Raw genomic sequence first — 19,779 nt, 5'->3', positions numbered from 1 at the left:
AGTCGCATCGAAATCGTATGATCGCGCCTGCAAGAAAAAGACCACTCAAAAATTAGGTTCACTTGTTTAGGTTTTGAGCTATTGCCCGTGGTGCGCTTTCTTCTGGTACAATGCATGCTAGCGGGCACGTTTGGTGGCTGGGGGCTGTGAAGTGAGGTGGTGGCTTGGCGCGAAATCCAATTATGAAGCCGAATTGGCGGAGATCCCGCTGTAATTAACTGGTTTTGAAGCAATATGATTTATAATCTTCCGTTATAGGTAAAACTTAAGGAATTATTTATAATGGCGCCGATTTGTGATTGGTCAGTCCGAGGTGCGAACTATGATATATCTGCGAACTACGAGTTCTGTTATGCGGTAGTGGGCATACTTTCGGCAGTTAGTTAGACGCGTTAGCTCGTGCAGAACACGACGGTTACCCGCGATCCTACAAGCAATCTATTAAGTGCACTCGGACGCGAACGGGGGTGTCGGACTGAGGCGTAGATTTTAAAGTACGAGTAGCTGTCGACTGAGGCTCCCATTCACTGATCGTTCTATAGCAAATCATAGGGATACTGCTGACTTACCACTGAGATCTACGTTGGCGATCACTTCACGCTCAATATCGCTTATGAGGCTATGTCGTGCTCCACTGCTACAGCTAACACTACTTACAATGCTAGGATACTGTCACAGCGACCTCCCAGAGTGCTAGTGTCAACGTGCGAGCACCCGAAAGTACTACTCCGTCTCAAAATTGATGTCCTATCCACTCTTTTTTTTGTCTCAAAAATGATGTCCTCAAACTGTATTTGATTTAACTATGGTGAGTAGTCTGCTCCCTGTAATTCTGCGACACAATTACGGCTGTTTTGGGGGAGCACTGAAGGCTCAGAGGCAGTCTTCCCTCCCGCTGAAGCTTCAGTGAGGCTTGAACATGTTGCCTCCTGTATCCTGAATGCACAAGTCCATCGACCCCTGCAGGCTTAAGAACGCGGCATTATTGTCGATGGCGGCAGCTCCCAGTACGCTGCTGTAACGGCATCAATGAGCTCGTCAAAGTGAGCTCCCGCCTTCGCGGCGTGCTTGACCCTCCATTGGACTGGGAAAGTAGGAGAATGGGCGGAGCTGGACCCTTGGTTTGAGGAGGAAGGGCGACATCTGCGATCTTCCGCCCTGTTCCAGCTCTGAAATCACCTCCGTGGCCATTCATTTCGTCACTCTGCTGTCAAAACTAACCGTGCTGAGTAAATAAGCACACGGTTCAAACCGTGAGAACGCGCCGCGTCGTATTTGCCAAACCGCGCTGCAAAAGACGAAATATTGACAAAACGCGCATGTGTTCTACAACAAAGGGACATCAATTTTGAGACGGAGTGGTATGCCCACTACAAATCTCTAGTCATATCGCTCCTTCGTTTCCGATCGGCTGGGACGGCATCTTACGCCCACAGATGACATGGTTCATGTCTAAAAGCACGGCAAGGAAAGTTGGGATGCAGCTCGAATGTCGACCAGGGATACAGGCACTGTACCATGATCTCATGGTAAGGATTTGACATCCATGCAGCTCAATAATCGCAGCAATTTGTCCTTTTTCCTACTTCTTTGGATCCCCAAGACGGCAAATGTACGCTGCTTTGTCGGAGTAACCAGACCGACCAGATCCTGTGACTCCATTAGCACAGGAGCAGACTCCCCAACTCATGAACCTGGAGGTGGTGACACTGCCGATTTCCCGGGCCATGAGCCATGTTACATCCGACTGACGCACCCGTAGATGAAGTTTGCTGCTCGAAAGGATGGAGACCATCCACGCGAGGATTCAACTCGTACATAGGGTCCATGTGCGCTCAGTCTCCAGCTCACTCCTCAATTGAACGCCTTCTGCGCACTGCTTGCGTTTCCGTAGTCGAAATCTCCGCACCAAGATGAATCTTCGCGCCTTCCTCCTCGCCGCAGTTGTTTCGCTCGCCACGGCCAGCGCTGGTAACGGCATCAGCAGAATCAACCACGACCAAGTGCAGCCGATCGCGCAGCCCACGCCCGTCACGGACGCACAGAAGCTCGCTGTCAAGTACAAGCCGCAGCTCCGCATCTCGTACGGATGCCACCCGTACCCAGCCGTGCAGGCCAACGGATCCGTTAGCGGTGGACTGGAATGGTCTGGATCCCCTGATGGCGACTGCGAGGGCTCTCGCCTGGGCTCCCAGGTGTACGCCCGCTCGGACTGGTTCAAGAACAAGTGGGCCACCATGTTCACCTGGTACTTCCCCAAGGGCCGACAGGGAGTGTCGGGCCACCGCCATTTCTGGGAGTACGCCATCATCTGGACGGACTCTCCTTCGCCCGACAACTCGACCTTCCTCGGCATCTCCATGTCCGCCGGTGTTGGCTACGGAAAGCAGACTCCTGTGCTGCTTAAGTACATGGATGGAACGAGCGTGAAGCTCGAGTCTCACTACAGCGTGCTGGGCAACAAGGCCGCTCTTGAGCTCACGAAGGACTCGGGCGAGTTCCAGGACCTGATCACGTGGGGACAGCTCCCCGTGCCCGCGCGTGACGCGCTGAACGGCGACGCCTTCGATGTCAGGTACTTCTTCAGCAAGTTCGAGATGCCCCTCAAGGATAGCGTCTTCATGAGCGTCCTGAACAAGGCGTACCCGTGGTAGGTCGGATATAAACACACCCCACACCAAAGCAGTATTTGGCGTACCGTGTCAAGACGATAATATACAACCACGTGCTTGTGATTTTACAGAGTTCGTTAGTTTGCTGTTTGAAGCTTCTTTTTACTGTATCCTACTCTGTGTAACTTGGGCTGTGGTGGAATCCCTTCCTGTCAAGGTTTGCACTACGCTACACGGTCGTTGGATTCGGTAAGATTAAATGATGCTAGCAGTATTGCAGCATTCACAAGAAAACGATAACGATATTCATGTGGATGGAAAACACTTTTGTCTTTTACTGATAGGTATCTCCGTCGACAAGGAAGATTTATTGCAGCCTACACCTGGATCTTGGTGGCGTCGGACGCAGGCAGGATCACCGTCTGCATCGAGTGGCCGGGGAGCGTCAGCGTGAAGGTCTTGGCGTCCGTCTGCTTGACGCTCACGGTGACCGACGAGCTGTCGCGGTTCAAGAACTGCATGACGACGTGGTTGTCGGGCGTGACGAACGCGGTGCGGTGGAAGTTGCTGAGCGTCTTGGACTTGGGGAACTCGATGCGCCGTGAACCCGCCGGCACGAACTTGGAGAAGTGGCCCATGATGTAGAACATGGGTTGCTTGTAGAACTCGGCGCCGCTGACTTCGTCCACGAGGATCGGCGCGTCCACATAGTTCTTGGCCCAGTTGGGGCCACCGGCAGTGTCCAGGACCAGGTTCCAGTCGGTCCATCCGCCCACGTAGTTGTTGATGTCTTCGATGATGTCGTGGCCGTAGTTCTCGGCGCGCGACCAGCTCTTGTCGGCGTCCGTGAGCGAGACACCCGAGCCCGTGCCCAGGAAGCTCGGCAGGTATCCTTCACAAGCCTCCGTGGCCAGCATGAAGACGTCCGGGAACTTGTTGTGGAAGGTCAGCAGCTTGTCGAAGTCACCGCCCAGGCTGAAGAAGAAGAAGTCGAGGTTGCGGTACCAGTGCACGCCGAGGCCGCTGACGTACTTGAGCGCGTCCGTGTCCTGGAACGGGGCCAGCTCGTCCAGAATGCCCGACTTCTGGTCGTCCCCGGCGATGATCTTGAGCTTGGGGTGGTTCTGGGCCATCGTGGGGCCCAGGTCGAGCTTGACGAAGTCGCGCTGCTGCTCGGCGGTCATACGGAGCGACTGCCACTCGGACGTCTGCAGAATGGACTTGGTCGGCTCGTTCTGCACAGTCATGGCCCAGAAGTCGATGCCTTCCTTCTGGTACTCGTCGAAGAACTTGGAGTAGTAGAGTGCCAGCGACCGCCAGTACTCTTCACCCGGGTTACCCTTGAGGGAGCAGTTGATCGTGGTGTTTTTGGTCGTCATCCACGCCGGAGGCGCCCACGACGACGCGAACAGCTTGATGTCACGCGAGGAAGTCCTGAGCGCGCGCTGGATGAGGTCAATTTTGTTGGACTTCCGGTCCACATCGATGGAGAACTTGGCCTGGGCTAGGTCACCGTCGTTGTCGTTGTACGAGTAGATGCTCGTCGAGAAGTCCGTGGAGCCGATGGTCACGCGGCCCAACGAGTACTGCAGGCCCTTGTCCGAGTAGTACTGGTCTAGCACCATTTGCTGCAGCGTCGCTGACAGCTTGTACACGTTGATGGCCGCAGCGTCCGTGAAGGAACCACCGAAGCCGATCATGGTCTGGTACTGGGTCGACACGTCGATGGTGTACGTGGGGTTGCTCGCAGCCGTCTGATCGACGTTCACCACCTTGTAGGCGAAGCGGTCGCCGCCCTTGGACGAGGTGTAGACGCCGACCTGTCCGGGGATGAGGCTCGTGTAGTCATTGGAGACCGTGTCGCACTGGGTAGCGGTGCAGACACAGACGCCCTCCAAGTTCTTTTGGTAGCGAGTGGACCAGTTGCTGCAGGCAGCGGAAGCTTCGGGCGCGGCAAGCAGCACGCCGACCAGCACGCTCAGCATGAACGGAGCCAGCATGGTGTCGGTCGAAGGTGAAAGTTGACTTGAGAGTCACTCGCCGCGTTCGGAAGTGAGTCGCATGCGATGTTTCAGGTCACCACGACCCGGCGGCGCCTCCAGAAGGGCGTAACGCCGTCCGCCGCAGTCTGCGGCCCGCAGGTACTGGCGGTGGCGGATTCATCGTTGTCTGGTCTTTTTGGTGCGTAGGATGGCCAGGATGTGGATAGTGACGCTTTTTGTCTGCGTCTGCGTGGCATATCGAGATGTACGACATGCCCAGTTTCGAACGGCAAATGGTGCTCCCGCGGCAGACAACTGTCGATCACCGCGAGGATCGATTAACTTAATCTGATCGGGGCTTGATAACCCACTCAACGTGGGTACGTGTCCAGCTGCAGCGCCGATCTGATCGGGCGACGAAGCTCAGAAACGGTTCGTGTAGCTCGGTGAGGCATGAACGGAATGGCGTTCAACAATCGATTCTGATAGCGATGGGGTGGGGTGTGTAACAACTTGAAGAGGCAGTCGGTCACCCTTGAATTTAGGCGTGAAGTGACAGAGGGTCAGATTGACGAAAGCAACCGAGCGTGATGATGGTACACCGCATTGCGCCTTGCTGTTCGTGTGTAAACTTGATATACGTGCGGTACGCGTACACACCCAATTCCTCCGCAAAAGAGAAACACCGGCGGCGAGTCCTCCTGGCAGGCCTGCAGATTCCCCGCTGGAAACTCAATTACCGAAAGTTTTGTAGTAAGTGTACCATTATAGTGGTAACCACGAACGTACCATATATATGGTACACTTGCAACAAAGAATCCCTCTAGACAGGAATGGACACAATGGGATAATGCCCCTGCATCCAGAAGGGCGCAAGCCTCCGGTTCATGGGCATGTCCTCCTTACTGCAAACGCTTCAACGATGCGCTTCACACGTTGTAAGGCCTATCAGGGATTTTAATCACCAAACGCTCTATTTTTAAATAGAGCATTTGGTTGTTCAGCAGGGTTTCTCGTTGAGGCTTTGAGTGACCTTCATTAGGGCGTGTTCGACTTCAAAAAGTCTAATGCAGCTATTATCGGCCGTGTTAAACGGGCTGGATACAAACCAGCAAATGTTGACAGCCGCAAATCCGACCGCCTCATCATAAATACTAACCTGTTTTATTAAAGATATATATAAATTCTCCAGGGAGTACCATTTTGCAAACTCTCTGTGGACGGTGGTGACGACGACGACTTGTGGTTAGTACAGGCTATCGCTACCTAGCTACAGAGAAGTCAAGGTGGCGTTCTCGGTTCTTAACGACGCATTGTTGCGCGCTAAATAGTACTGAAGAAATTGGTTCTCCTCTGGGTCCAAGAGCGCCTCTTCTGCTTTCCTGATACCGCCATGCTTGTTTCCCACTGTTCAAGATGAGGTGTGGACCACATCTCATCATGTGGTCGCCACTGACAGGAGATTGAAATGCCTGCTTCGAAAAACAGCCCTACCCTGTTTTTAGCCAACGGTCGGACTACGAACGCGGAGCTGCTGAGAACTCCATGAGCACGGCGGTACCCGTGGAAAGTTTCACTACGACTGCAACGCATGTCGCACGCGCTGACTGCCCCCACCTGTGGCATACACAGTGGGAAGCCCTCCAACGACTGTCAATAGTCATTGGGGAGGCGCCTATACCTGCGATACTGCGTACACTATCACCGACAGAGCGACGTGGTGTTGCTCCGGGGTTCATCATGAAGAAACAGCGTGACGCTGATTCCTCCGTGATGGTGTCGTCGGGAACGCTGCCGCGTCCTCAGTCGTTGAAACTGAGCGTCCGTCCATAATGCAGCTAGTAGCAAGGCGTGTGGGAAAAGATGGCGAACCTATCCTCCGATGACTTGTCGAACTTGGCACAGTCATAACTTCTCGTCTAGCGTCGACCCGTCATCGAAAGTTGCGTTCGCCTTGTCGTGTCTTGGCGGACGGACGCCACCTCTCTAATCCTACGTACTTCAGCACGTATGAGACGTTCAAGGAGGATCTAAGACAAGAGTTTGAGCCCCCGCGAAATGAATTTGGTCGTGGGTGGAATTCCTCGACTTGCAGCAAGGTGAGCAGGATGTCCATGATTACGCGCAGTGAGCACGGTTCTTCGACTCGAACATCGTGGCCAACCCGATTGACGATGCTACCAAGGCCGTCACGTTCACAAAGGGGATAAAATATGGGTATGTGAAAACCTATCTCTTCCGAGAGTACCCAATTACTCTCGAGGCTGCGATTACTCTCTCAATACAAGAGGCGATTAGTCTGCGCTGAAGCAATCAAGCCAATACTTCGCGCACATCACTTCTCCTAGGAGACTACGAAGGAACCGTTCATATCTTTCTTGTTGAGCGCATGTGACCATGCCCTTACACAACCATACATATGGGCTGGCCCCAGCGTTTCCGTGTTTCCAACAGTAGACCCAGAACTCACTTTCCATGCTGCGTGATGCTGGAGGCGAGATATGCGGTGATAACTCAAGGGCTGAAATTGAATGGAGGTCAGGTTAGTTACGGTGCTATCACGTCACCCCTGGTACATACAACCACATCAGGGTACTTGAGTCAATAATAACTCGCATACGCATGTTTGCGGTACTTGATTCAGTAAGTAGTACCGTAACAATACATCGTTTGACATACAAAGATCCATATAAATGGGGGGTCACGAAACTCTCAAGGGTCAAGCAAGACTCGCGATTACGATAAAATGCAAAGAGCGTACCGTAACTTTACATTCAAGTGCATGCAATAATGCTCTTGGCCGAGAATAACTCGTTAGAACCAGCAATTTGTCCTGATTCTGTACGATTTGAGTGACTCTCAACCCCCCGGCCCCACTTGCGCTTTTAGAGTCCAATGGCTGTACCCATCGTGCCAAGAGAGGGAGAATCGAGGTGGTCAAGCCGTGAAAAGCTAACACTCGCCGTACTCTACAAAAAACTGCAGATAATTTCGGTGTTAAGACTTCTACGCTCCAGGACTGGTCAAAACCTTACGAAGCCAATGTGGCTCGTTATTACATGGTCTAGGAAGATGACTGCAGCTCTAAGGAGTTGTTGGCTTGCTGTGAAACGTTAGAAGACTTTCCCCAGGACAAGTCGAACCGTAGTAGCCAGCGAAGTCTGATCAGGGAGTTCAGTAAGCACTATTCCAAAGTAGAGATCCAGTCGTCGTATGCTACGATGGGCTCCCCCGGTTGTACTTCGTCACAGGCGATTAGTGTTGAGCAGGAAACCGTTATTAATGCGGGCGACATTAGTGAAGGTGATGGTAGTGAAGGAAGAGCTGGTAGAGGGCGGAGATGTAGGGGTGATAACATTGGTGGCGGCAGTGAAATAACTATGGCGGCGAAAGTACAAGTGGAGGGCGGAGCATTGGTAGTGATGAACATAGCAGTGGAGGCGGTGATAATAATTGTGGCGACAAAGGTGTAAGTGGATGACGGAGTAGTAGTAGGTTTGGTTCCTGTCTCGGGGGAGAACCAACGGTGCTTCAACGTTGTTGAAAATGCTCTTCAACCGGGCTCCACGCGGCTGTACCATGTAAATAGGTTTTGGGTGGGCACGATTCTTGGAGACTTTCTAGGTGTTAACGCGGCGTTTGGAGCAAACGGGTACACGCCAAGCAGATGAATTGATGGCATAACGACAGCTCCTTTTCTCACTTTTGGAGGGGGTAATCGTACATTGTTTTGCAAAACACCTCGCGAAAGGTTAAATAAGTATTTTTTCATAACTAAAAAAATCGTATTTTCCAAAATATCAAAATATAGCTGTTTCGCGGAGTGGTTCAGGTTGAGTAGTTTACGCATTTGGTCCTGGACTTTGCCCAGCAAAGAGCTGTTATCCACCGCAAACTTCTGAGCGGCGAGGTTCAGCCAGGACATAGCACAACCGTCGAGCGGAACAGCCAAATAACTGACCAGCTTCGCGTCGACGGCAAAATTGTCGCCTACAAGGTATATCACGTCCTCGGTTTTTGCGGTCATAAAAGTGGAAGGATCCCTTCCAAAACATTGACGTGCTAACTGAGGTGTGGTCTTTAACATCGTCGTCAGCCAAAGGCGACAAAGCGAGGAGCACCTTGTCAGCACGATCGTCGTGTTGAAAACCTGCGAAAACGGCGAGATAATGCTCCGAGTGGAAAGTCCATTCACCGGACATGATTCCAAATTTGACGGGGAGGGCCAGACCAATGTCGTTTTCGACTTGACGCACAGTCAAACCGGCGTTCTTCAGTAGTGTTTCCGTGGAAATGTTGCCGCATCAGTATATTTGGACACGAACGGGTCTTCGCGCCACGAAAACAGCTAGTTGCATGCTGTAGCCCAGTTCAACCAGCACAACACTGAAGCTGATTAGCGGGGCGCGCTGACCATCATCGTAGCCACGAAGTTGGGGTGTCGCTTGGCGATGTTGTCGAACAAGTTGCTGTAGCCAGTCTTGGGTGCTTGCTTACATACTACCGGCAGTCAGTCTAGAGAGAGGTATCGTACATACCATTAGGCTCTCCAAATAAATGATTGCATCGCAAATATACGGAAATATTAGTATGGAATAATGTATTTTCCAAGTAGAAAAGCTTACGATCGGATTTTCATAAATGCTTTTTACGGATATAAAAGTGCATTTTTGCGTAATTACGATTTCAGTTGTTTTTCTTGTTCGTCACAGGACTGGTTGTCGCAGCTTCTTCATAGTTAGATGTTAGCGCGTTCGCGACCTTTCTTCTGGATTTTAAGCCTAATTTTAAATGGAGATGGCAGCAAATAACCCCTGCAGCACGCGCCAAGTTTGCAATTGCTTCTACTAAGGTCGTCACCGACGCTCAAGGTAAATCGATGCCGTGCTTTCGTTGGTGGGCATCGACAGACGACAATACACAATGCGAAGCATTCTCTTTTTTCTACTATCGTCATCGTCTTTTAAATCGTAGAGTATTGATATGCATTGCCGGGCAGATGCTGTGACTGAGAACTATCGCACTGATGGTGTAACAACAGCAACGTGGTGATTAGCAATTGGGGACCTCAGAGGCTATATATTTTGCAATTTACAGGATGTTGCACTGGCTGCTAAGCTACGCGACGACTAAAGTTACGTGACAACTGCTGCTACAGCTGCCGTCACATGTTTGTGTTTCCCAACTATTTTGCCTAAATGGTCGTCAAAAAGTTTGTTTTTCCGGAGCACCCACCTAACGATTAGGGTTTCGGACTTGTATTTAGACTGCGACTTATATCATTAAGCTCGGAATACATAAAGCATACGGAAATCACAAATGATGATGAAACTTTCGTCAAAGGCTACAGTAAATGTGGCTTCGAGCGACGAGAATCCGAATGCCGTTCCGGGTCGCGGCATTCGGACTTTTGCTTGGACAAACATTCTCCGAAAAGCCTTTGCACCTGCTAAATGAACGTCCGAAAGCAGGGTTTTCGACTGGGCTTCGTGCGCTTGTTCGAGCAACCACTAACTGCGATGTCAGGAAACCTCTCGGACTCGTCGTGGTCACATCGTGCGTACATCCAGCATCTAACTAAATCTTGGCTTGAGCTGTCAGACTGACAGGTGGAATGACAGTTGTAGCTACTGTAATCAAACCTGTATCGTGGCGCTGCTGATGGAACACCTTGCGTTTGGCGTCATTGGCGACTTCGCCGTCCGAGCTAGAGACCAGTGGACAGTTCTTGCCTTGGTCGCGCTTTCGATGTGTGCCACAATTGCTGCTCTAGTGTCGACCACCACCATGATTCTTGTCTCTGCGGTTGTTGTTGTCGTTACTGTTGCTACGGTCTTGGTTATGGCTCTTGGAATTGCGGTACGGATGGTCAAGTTTCGATTTGCCCTTGAAAGTAAAGTTTGCAGGTAGTAGTGCACCAGGCCTTCACTCGTCCATTTTCAAGGTCCTTTTGTAGACCTTGGCACTGACGAATGCTGTGTCGTGGACGGTGACAGTTGATACATACATTGTTGCAATCACAATCTTGAGCACACAGGGTAGAGGGTCCTGCAGCAACTAGAGCTCGCTCGTTCTTGGTAGCGATGGACTCATGGGTCCCCTTCGCTAGTGTGTACCGCTTTTGAGCTTTGATGTCGCGGACCTTGCCTTCAATTCTTTGCTTTAGATCTTCATACAGGATACACTTCCGTTGGTCCTTCCAAATACGGAGATCGTCTTTCAACGATTTGGGCATTGAATAAAACAGATCCTTCGATTATATCATCACCGAGTGAGTGGCTTGTTGCGCGGCTTTCATCGCGTTTTCCAGTTTGAGGAAGAACTCTGTTAGGTCGGATCCTTCATTGTACTTGATTTCCATCAAGTAGTGCTGGATGAAGTAGGGGTCGTCGAGGAATGCGGCACCTTTATGCTTCTAACGGATGAACTGAAATATCTCGAGAATGCCTTGAGATTCTTTACCAGGCGGACGTGAGTATCGTGCATGGTCTTCATCAAGAAAACCTTGGTCTTGTCTTCTTGATGGCGTCGCTCACGCGGGTGTAGAGGTTGAGGCTTCTCGTTCATATTACGCTTGCGTTCTTGGCGCGCTTGGCTGCGGTTGAATGACAGGCAGTTTTTGCGCTTGAGCAGTCTCCACCAGATGCTTCATCAGAGCTGGATGGTGACTTGGTCTCCTCGTCACTCTCGTCGTAATCCACAGTTTCTGGGTCAACCTCGAGCTGCTCCGGGGCCATACGTCGTCGATGTCGGACATGTCGCTCTTGCTCTCATCGCTTTCATCCTCGGAGACACCATCGTAGTCTGTCTTCTTACGTAGCCGAGTAGATATTTCCCGTCGAGGGCTGCGCACACGCGGGTCTTCCACACGTCAAAGTTCTCGGTGCCGACAAATCGTGGGAAGTCGTCGCTTGAGGCTTGGGCTCATAACCTCTGAAGGTAAGCGTAGAGAGAAAGAGCATAAAGAAGAAGAGAGTAGCTTTAGGAGAAGCCGTCAAAAAACGAAGTGATGAGATTCAGGTGATTTGCGCTGGACAGATGACTGGGTTAGCGATATACACACTTGTGCTGACTACACTATAGTAAATCGCTACTGTATCAGCTTATGCAGGGCCTGGGATGACCAGTTATGACCTTCTGGGTACAGTGTTCATGTCAAACGCTCAAACCCAGCCATGACCGACAAAATCACACGCTGAAAAAAGCCGTACCCTCAATGACCATTTAGGCGAAGTGGGTACATACAGGTCGCATCGCATACCTTCGTGACGTTTTCATTGTGTGTGTTCAGCGCTAGCAAAATCTCCAAGTTCCTCGAAGCTTCCTTCAGCTGGGGACGGTGCAGCAGTCCTGGATTCTCGATATGCTGTAAGAAATCCCAGTATCCTAGGATAGGGTGCGTGTTTGTCCACTCGACGCACTGCAGTCGCACCCGGTCCTATAGAGCATACCAGAGCAGCGGACGAGTTAATGCCAGGAAGCCGCAGAATGCATCGTGTCCGACGTGAAGCCTTCAGCGTCGACACATCTTTGAGCCTGGTGAGCCATTACTGCATGAATCAACTTGCGCCACCCAAACGATATCTTCCGAGGGTCTCCAGTGGTCAGTCGGCGCTTTGGCCAACGCTGACTATCCTAGCGAATGACAGCGCCTCACTTCGAAACGTGCTCGGTTGTCACGAGTAGGAAAAGATGAACAACGTTCGCATCATGGATGAACCGTTCACGCCGAGGTCGGACTACGACTCGGTGCAAGACGATGACCCGCTGCCCAGAGCGTTCGGCATCCCGTTCGCCCAGCGAGATCTGCAGTCCAACATACCGATGCTAGACTCGTCGCAATACGCACTGGAGCGCGACAGCACTAGCGTCGTCGATGACCGAGCCACAGCGCTGAGCGATCTCGCCATCGGCACCAGAAGAAGACGGACGCCGTTTCCAGCCCTACCGTCGCCTTTCCAACGAGCGATGAGGTGGTGGATCGCACTGCGGTGGAGACTCTCGCGCAGAGTTTTCTCGGTGCCATTGCCGCTGGTGACAGCTGAATTCGGTGTCAAGCTCGGCGACTTGATCGTACTTGTACCAGTCATCAGCTACCTTGTTACAGCTGCTGCATTCCGGGTGAAAGACCACGACACTAAAGGATCTGGACCAGCTCCGTCGATCACGATGATGCTCGTATTTCTCTTTGCTATCCGGAATAACTCCGTGCTGCTTGTAGCTACGGGAATTCCGTTCGAGCGCGTGCTGTTCTACCACAAGTTGTTCGCCTTCATCACTATTATCTTGACGGCGATGCATGGATGGGCGTATTTGTTGGAAAAAGCTGACTCGGGAGGCCAAGATTTTCACCACGATAAAATGGTTACGGGGATGGTGGCATTCATGGGCATGGTAGCCATGTACATTCTGTCGCTAAACTACATCCGTCGCAATTTCTTCGAGGTTTTCATCCGCCTCCACTGGGTTCTCTTCGTTGTCGTAGTGATCTTCGCAGTGAAGCACGGCGCACTGCTGGTTCTCGTGGGATTAGTCCCCTGGGTGATCGACATGCTCTTCCGCGTTGTCTATCGCCCGCATGTTCACGCCAATGGGTCGTTGTTCAAGAAGAAACGAGACCAAAACACGCAAAATCTCGCTGCATCGCAACACAAGCACCGACGGGGGGTAATTGCGCGTGACCAGCTCACGATATGCGCAATGCCGGGCTACATCACACGTATCAGCTTCCCTCGCGTCCGGTTTGACACAGGTGAATCATTTGAATACGAGGCGGGGCAATATGTGTTCCTGTGTGTGCCCAAATTGTCGCTGCTGCAGTGGCATCCCTTCGCAATTTCATCTGCTCCCCATGAAGCGATGGTCACGTTCCACATCAAGGCGCTCGGAGATTGGACTAACAAGCTTTACACATTGGCGAACTCCAATGATCCGGATATGGCGCCCTTCGACGTTCTAGTTGACGGCCCGTACGGCAGCGTGGCGATCGACATCGACAGCGTCACGACCTATGCGCACTTCGTGCTGTTTTCAGGCGGAATTGGCGTGACTGCCATGCGCTCGATCGCGAACTGGCTGCACTATGAGTGCCACTACCACAGCCGCGAAGGTTCGCCAACCGTGAGGTTTGTCTGGTCTGTACGAGATCGAGAGGTGGTCGAGAGCATACTCAGCCAAGACGTGGATGACAGAGAGAACGGTCGAGAAATGGACGAGGTGGCGCCTTACTTGCCTCAAATTCTGCTCCATCCACGAACTACAAACGACCCGGACGGCGACTTCTACAGTGAAGTCTACTTGACGCGTGGGCATCCAGATCTTGAAGGGCGAGGTGATCACCCGTTCAGAAACTGCATGAAGTACGGCGTTCGGCCTGATGTCATGCAAATTTTGCGGGAAATGGGGCACGACGCGTTACAAAGTAGGAAGAAACGCGTTGCCGTACTGGTTTGCGGTCCGTCAGCCATGGCGAGGGACGTCACCAAAGCCAGTATGAAACTCGCTCGTGAGATGCGGGTCCACTTTGACGTGCACAGCGAAGTTTTCCAGTTCTAGTGTAGGAAATCCAAAAGTTCAATACTCCAGCCGCGAATCATCCATCTCCGACAAGTTCAAGAGTTTGAGCGAGATAAACTCCCAAGTAGAGCTCCTCATTTTGATCATCGTTTCGCTTCAGAAATGTGCGCGACTAGGGCTAGTGTGGTGTCCAGCAATGTGTAGTTCTAATGTGTTCATTTTTCGGTTGGTAACAGCCTGCGCCACGCACAGTTTCACAGTCATACGCATGGGATTGCTCGCTTCACACGGCTAAATTGAGTGCTAAGAGCGAGCTGTTAGAGCGCCTTCAACCACACGATAGCGGTTGTAGTCGACAACGGCCATGTTCCGTCCGCGCGTCAGCCAGAACCAATGCATTACTCCGTGAATTCCTTTCAAGCCGCCAGCTCAAGTGCATTCCTGCATTTGGATTGTCTTGCATTGTTGACTTGTTATTATTCATCATGTCGGCGGCCGTCGCGGACTCCACGACTCCGTCGGGAGATTATGCATCGACATTCACGCAAAACAACCATGGCGTAACAGCCTCCAACCAGAGCAACAGTGTTCAAGTGCCGGTAACGAAAGAAGGCACCTCGCCTTTCAGCTGCTTGAAGCGTGGCTGGTTTGCATTGCGCTGGAAACTGTCGACGTCCATCTTCTCTCGTCCATTGCCGTTCTTCACTGCACAATTGGATCTGAAGTTTGGCGATATGCTGGTCACTCTCCCAGCTGCCGCGGTGGTGCTGGCGATCAATGCGAATTTGTGCGCAAAGCAGGATGTCCGAGGATCGGGCTCGTTGCCAATGATCATGATGATCGTCGTGTTTGCACTCACAGTGCGGAATAATTCCATCCTGCTGACGCTGACTGGTCTACCGTTCGAACGCGCGCTGCTGTACCACAAGTTTTTCGGCGTTGTTGCAATTCTCCTCACTGGACTACACGGTCTCGCGTATCTTTTGGAGAACGCGGGCGTAGCCGTTGCTCGCCGTCATCGTCGACTGCAACGAGGATCAGGTGGCAGCAGTAGCGGGCCCATGATGTCCCAACAGTTCTCGGGGGCAATTTGCTTCTACCTCATGCTAGCGCTCTGGGTATTCTCGCTGTCTCCGATTCGTCGTCGATTCTACGAAGCCTTCCTGCGTATGCACTGGCTGCTGTTCATCGGGATCGTCGTGTTTGCAGTCATCCACGGCGCTGGAGGAGTTGTGGTCGGGCTCATTCCGTGGGGGTTGGATCTTGTTTTCCGTCATGGGCATTTGGTCCAGAAGTACTTCAGAGGCGGGCTATTCAATATTTGCTGCGGCAAGAGTACGTCTGGTACGTCCAAACCTGGAGTTATCTCGCAGCAACAGGTCTCAATGAGCCACTTGCCTGGGAATATCCTCCGCATTCAATTTCCTAGTGTTCATCCCGACACCGGCGAGAGCTTCAAGTACGAAGCAGGCCAATATGTTTTCATTTGCGTGCCGAAGCTCTCGCTGCTGGAGTGGCACCCGTTCACCATTTCTTCCTCTCCGCACGAAGCTCTCGTCACCATTCATATCAAAGGACTCGGAGATTGGACCAAGAAGCTGCTAGCTGCTATCCCACTCACTTCTAATGGAAACCACCAGGCTGTGCCAGCTCCGTTCCCCATTCTCGTCGACGGTCCCTATGGCAGCGTCTCCGTGGATATCGAAAACCCTAAAACGTACTCCCAAGTTGCGCTTTTCAGCGGCGGTATTGGCATCACCCCTATGCAAGCCATAGCGAATCAGCTATTCTTCGACTTCCACCACCGCGGAAGACAGGCACTGAAGAAGGTGCACTTTGTTTGGTCAGTGCGTGAGCGCGACATGGTTGAGGCAATAATGAACGCTGAGTTTGTCGAAGAGCGCAAACTTGTGCACGGCCACACACCAGCGTATCTGCCGGACGACCTCCTCTCCGCAGGCCCGAACGGAGGAAGCACTTCGCCTGACGATGTCTTTAAAACTGAATTCTATTTGACAAGAGGCCAACCCGATCCAGAGAATCCTATCGACCGCCGTCTCCAGCACTGTCTGCGGTACAATACGCGTCCTGATGTGGCTGACGTGCTGAAGACGCTGGGTCAAGATGCCCAAAAGCACGGCAAGAAGCGTGTTGCTGTACTTGTCTGCGGACCTTCCGCTCTGGTACGAGATGTGATAAACCACGCCATGAAACTCGAGCGAACGTCCAAGATCAAGTATGATGTGCACACCGAATGCTTCGACTTCTGATCGGATAGAATTCTTCACATATGAAGCGATTAAGCGCACCCCGAACGTTTTTATTTTTATTTTTTTTTACGTAAAATCAATCCTGGAAATGAATATACATATAAGAACTGGTTTCTTTGTATGGAGTGGTAACCTACAGGAACCCATTCAGACTGAGGCCTCACGCACTAATCCTTTTATTGCCCATAGTCAATTCCGGCTAGCATTTGATCGCGCTGCTCTTCCATGAGCGACTCGACCAGCATGGAAAATGCGTTGTCATTAAGCTCAAGCTCCGGCAGCTCAGCCATACACGATGTATCAACGGCGTTAGGATCACCACTATTTGATATAAATGACGCCACGACACCAGGACTGCACAAAGTACCGTCGCCTGCTGTGGTAACTGAAAGTCCGCAAACATGAGCCCCAAAATCGAACTCAACCAGCATCTTCTTACTTGAGCCGGGATCTTGTAGCTTCGTAGCCTCAAATTGATGTCGTCCAAACTCCCATGGCGTCTGAAAATCCAGCCCTCCGTTTATTATTAGTAGACTCGCATTGGTAGGCACAGGTGCCGACCGATTGGAATATTCATCTCGCCCGTAAGTGAATTTTTGGGTGAAGTTGGTAGGCTCTGTGTCCTCTGAGTCAAGATTCAATTGAAAACATGCTGCGTCTCTGCTGTTAGCTGAAAGTGATGGGTTCAAGTTGCCTGAAAGGAGGCAATACTGCTCCAGTTGAGCGGAGCCAACCGAAAACACTCCACCCTTATAAAACTCCATGAGGTCATCTTCAGTTGGTGACGGTTCGGCCCACAACTCCGAGTAGGAGATCAACCAGTACTCAAGTTGATCGATGGAGTTCGCACCAGTGGTTGCCAGACGCGAACCTAGAGTAAGTCGTAGAGAGGTCTCAAGGGCCTGAGAAATCTTTGAGTTGTCGAGTTTAGAGAAAATTTTCGCGGCTCCTTTCACTTGCTGCACTACCGCTTTTAGCAGTGGACCGAACACCAGCTCGAGCTCTTGTTGGTCATTTCTGTTGCATCGCTGGATTCGAGCCAAAATCGACGGGACAAGCTCGCGTAGCGCAGGATCCCGCACTAGCAATCCGAAGATTGGACGCAATGCCTGTGATGGTATGTCTGAATCCGTAAGCAGCACCAATTGGATCGCACAATCGTTTTGATTCTCATCGATATCATCGTAGATATCCAAGACAGCGCCCAATACATCTCCGTCTTCGCCGACTTTTAGCTGGAGTGGGCACGTTTCTTGCTGTTGCAGACACAGCTCGAAGAATCTCCTTGACGGCGCCAATATATTGTAATCCCAGTGAGAGAATAACAGTCTCGAGTCTGGATCAGGCCCGGCCTCCGACATCACTCCGTCCAAAATATACCCCTTCACTTGGGGTGGCGCTAAGTGCATAGCACGCTCGACCAAGAAAGTTCCATAACTTGTGCCGTAAAGATAAAATTCCGAGCCGTCTTCCTCATCTGCCAGTCCTTCCAACAGATACACCAAATCATGAGCCGCTGAAGTGACCGAAAAGGCTTCTGTATGTCCGTCAATTTGCTGTAGAGTATCCTTGATACAGTATGGAAGTTCGGTCAACGAGATGATATTTCCATTGGGGCTCCCCTCTGCTGTGGCCTGAGCTGCCACGCAATCCAGAGGCGAACTGCGACCTGTCCCTCGATGGTCCATAGTGTACACGTCCACCGAACTGTCTAACAGCGCATACATTAAAATCATCGCCAGTTCCACTACAACAATAAGAAAAAGTAAATTAAAAATGCATCTCAATCTCGCGACATCGCCATATCTTTTTGAATTGATGGCGCTAGGGAATATTTTTCGAACGTACAATCAACAGACGAAGCTCCCGGTCCTCCAGCCAAGAGCCAGAGACTCTTTCGTGCCGTTTGCTCTTGGTATAATGTTACTGTAGCGAGTTTGCGTTTGACGAAGAGCTCGATGGTTTTCGAACTGGTGCAAATTCCTGGATGACATAACGGGGCCTCCACCGTGGCGCACTCGAAGGTGATGTCGCTGAGCCACGACTGATCTGCCGAGTCGGTTATAGTACACGGGTACCAGCCATTGATTTCCAACGAGTTGATGAGGAAAATACCAAAGTCGGCAAGAAATACCAGCAGCGTCACAAGTCGCAGCATAGTGCCAGAAGATCGCGAAATGAAAAGTCACGATGTGCTTCACAGTCTAATGTGGTCCACAGACTGCTGTCTCGATGGTCGAGTTAAAGTGTTTGTCCTCTGCTACATTTCTGGGTAAGGAGGGTCTTCCTGTTGGGGAAAACACAGGTAGTTGCATGTAGCACTTCTCGGTTGGTGAATACTTATAAAACCATAGATTTTAATGTTCGCAATAGTCAAGACTCGCTCAACTCCACTCGCCACATGTTGTTCATGGCCAACCATTGGACAGGAGAGTTGAGTGGAGTTGAAGTCAAGTGCGCGTCCAGCACTTGCGCTCCCGCCGGTTCAGCTTGACTCTACGCTGGACTTTAATTCAGAAACTACACGACGCACACCTCATTCTACCCATAGACTACAGAGAGCCTTCCAATTCTTGCGTGAGTGATAGAGCCTTCTCAGTCAGCCATTCCACGGGCACGGATACTATGTGACGGTAACATTCGCTAGCATTGGTTCCTCCGTTGGTGACCAATGCCTCGTCTTGAGAACCGACTTGAGGGCTTGTTGTATTCCATTAGCCACCTTGGAGCCTTGGAACATCACTTTAGAATTCCCCATCTTCTAGACCGAGACCTCGTGATTAGACTAAGATGCTGCGTATTGGAACGATCATTGCTGCGTTGCTGACGACCACAACGCCTATTGCTCGCGTCAATGCCCACGAGATGTACGTGTCGATGATCCCCAACGGAGCTAACGTACCTGGTGTGAAGGCACTAGGCCACGTGAACCCGGATGGCGGCGGCACAGTCAACGGCTTCGGCGACGACTTCGCTAGTGCCTTCTACGTGTGGACGAAGAAACTGTGCAACAAGGACTCGGACGGCGACGGACAGACGAACGGCCAGGAGCTGGGGGACCCGTGCTGTGAATGGGACTTGCTGTCTCTAAGCGCGCGATGGACCGAAGGCGTTTCGCACCCGGGCAACGCAAGTGATACGGCGGACGAGTCTCTGTGGGCAAATATCACATGCCCCAACTCGAGCTCTTCCAGCTCTTCTGCTACCGATACTGCTGCAGATTCGGCATCAAGTGTTAGCAACTCTTCATCGGCAGGAAGCACCTCTAGAGCAAGGTCTGCTGCTAGTACAGTCTCAGTAATTGCAGGCGTCATGACGGCAACTCTTGGACTGGCACTGCTAATGTAAAACAGACGTGGCATTTGAGTGAACCAAGACTACAGTAAACAAGAAATAATA

General features: G+C 51.5%; 6 protein-coding genes across 6 annotated transcripts; 4 read left to right on the top strand and 2 right to left on the bottom strand.

Annotated features, from left to right (window-relative positions):
• Positions 1–1,913: 1,913 nt before the first annotated feature.
• On the top strand, positions 1,914–2,654 carry IUM83_02046 (NPP1-like protein; the record flags this gene model as incomplete). The annotated part of the gene is made up of 1 exon (XM_067925942.1): positions 1,914–2,654. One exon carries the CDS (start codon positions 1,914–1,916, stop codon positions 2,652–2,654), a length of 741 nt encoding a protein of 246 aa, XP_067800946.1.
• A 335-nt stretch (positions 2,655–2,989) lies between these two features.
• Positions 2,990–4,612, bottom strand: IUM83_02045 (putative glucosylceramidase; the record flags this gene model as incomplete). Its single annotated transcript, XM_067925941.1, has 1 exon — positions 2,990–4,612. One exon carries the CDS (start codon positions 4,610–4,612, stop codon positions 2,990–2,992), a length of 1,623 nt encoding a protein of 540 aa, XP_067800945.1.
• A 7,470-nt stretch (positions 4,613–12,082) lies between these two features.
• On the top strand, positions 12,083–14,405 carry IUM83_02044 (Ferric reductase; the record flags this gene model as incomplete). Its single annotated transcript, XM_067925940.1, has 4 exons — positions 12,083–12,133; positions 12,281–13,719; positions 14,180–14,274; positions 14,347–14,405. The coding sequence occupies 4 exons, from the start codon at positions 12,083–12,085 to the stop codon at positions 14,403–14,405; spliced, it is 1,644 nt and encodes a 547-aa protein (XP_067800944.1).
• A 190-nt stretch (positions 14,406–14,595) lies between these two features.
• On the top strand, positions 14,596–16,380 carry IUM83_02043 (Ferric reductase; the record flags this gene model as incomplete). Its single annotated transcript, XM_067925939.1, has 1 exon — positions 14,596–16,380. One exon carries the CDS (start codon positions 14,596–14,598, stop codon positions 16,378–16,380), a length of 1,785 nt encoding a protein of 594 aa, XP_067800950.1.
• A 176-nt stretch (positions 16,381–16,556) lies between these two features.
• IUM83_02042 (putative serine protease family S33) lies at positions 16,557–18,538 on the bottom strand (the record flags this gene model as incomplete). The annotated part of the gene is made up of 4 exons (XM_067925938.1): positions 16,557–16,661; positions 16,820–16,880; positions 18,106–18,127; positions 18,229–18,538. 4 exons carry the CDS (start codon positions 18,536–18,538, stop codon positions 16,557–16,559), a joined length of 498 nt encoding a protein of 165 aa, XP_067800917.1.
• Positions 18,539–19,170: 632 nt separating this feature from the next.
• IUM83_02041 (atp-binding cassette superfamily) lies at positions 19,171–19,728 on the top strand (the record flags this gene model as incomplete). The annotated part of the gene is made up of 1 exon (XM_067925937.1): positions 19,171–19,728. The coding sequence occupies one exon, from the start codon at positions 19,171–19,173 to the stop codon at positions 19,726–19,728; it is 558 nt and encodes a 185-aa protein (XP_067800949.1).
• Between the last annotated feature and the right edge of the window lie 51 nt (positions 19,729–19,779).

This window comes from Phytophthora cinnamomi (assembly GCF_018691715.1).
Source record: "Phytophthora cinnamomi strain GKB4 chromosome Unknown Contig0, whole genome shotgun sequence".
Taxonomy (NCBI): domain Eukaryota; phylum Oomycota; class Peronosporomycetes; order Peronosporales; family Peronosporaceae; genus Phytophthora; species Phytophthora cinnamomi.
Note: the sequence above shows the minus strand (reverse complement) of the source record. Positions and strands in the feature narration are given on the sequence as shown.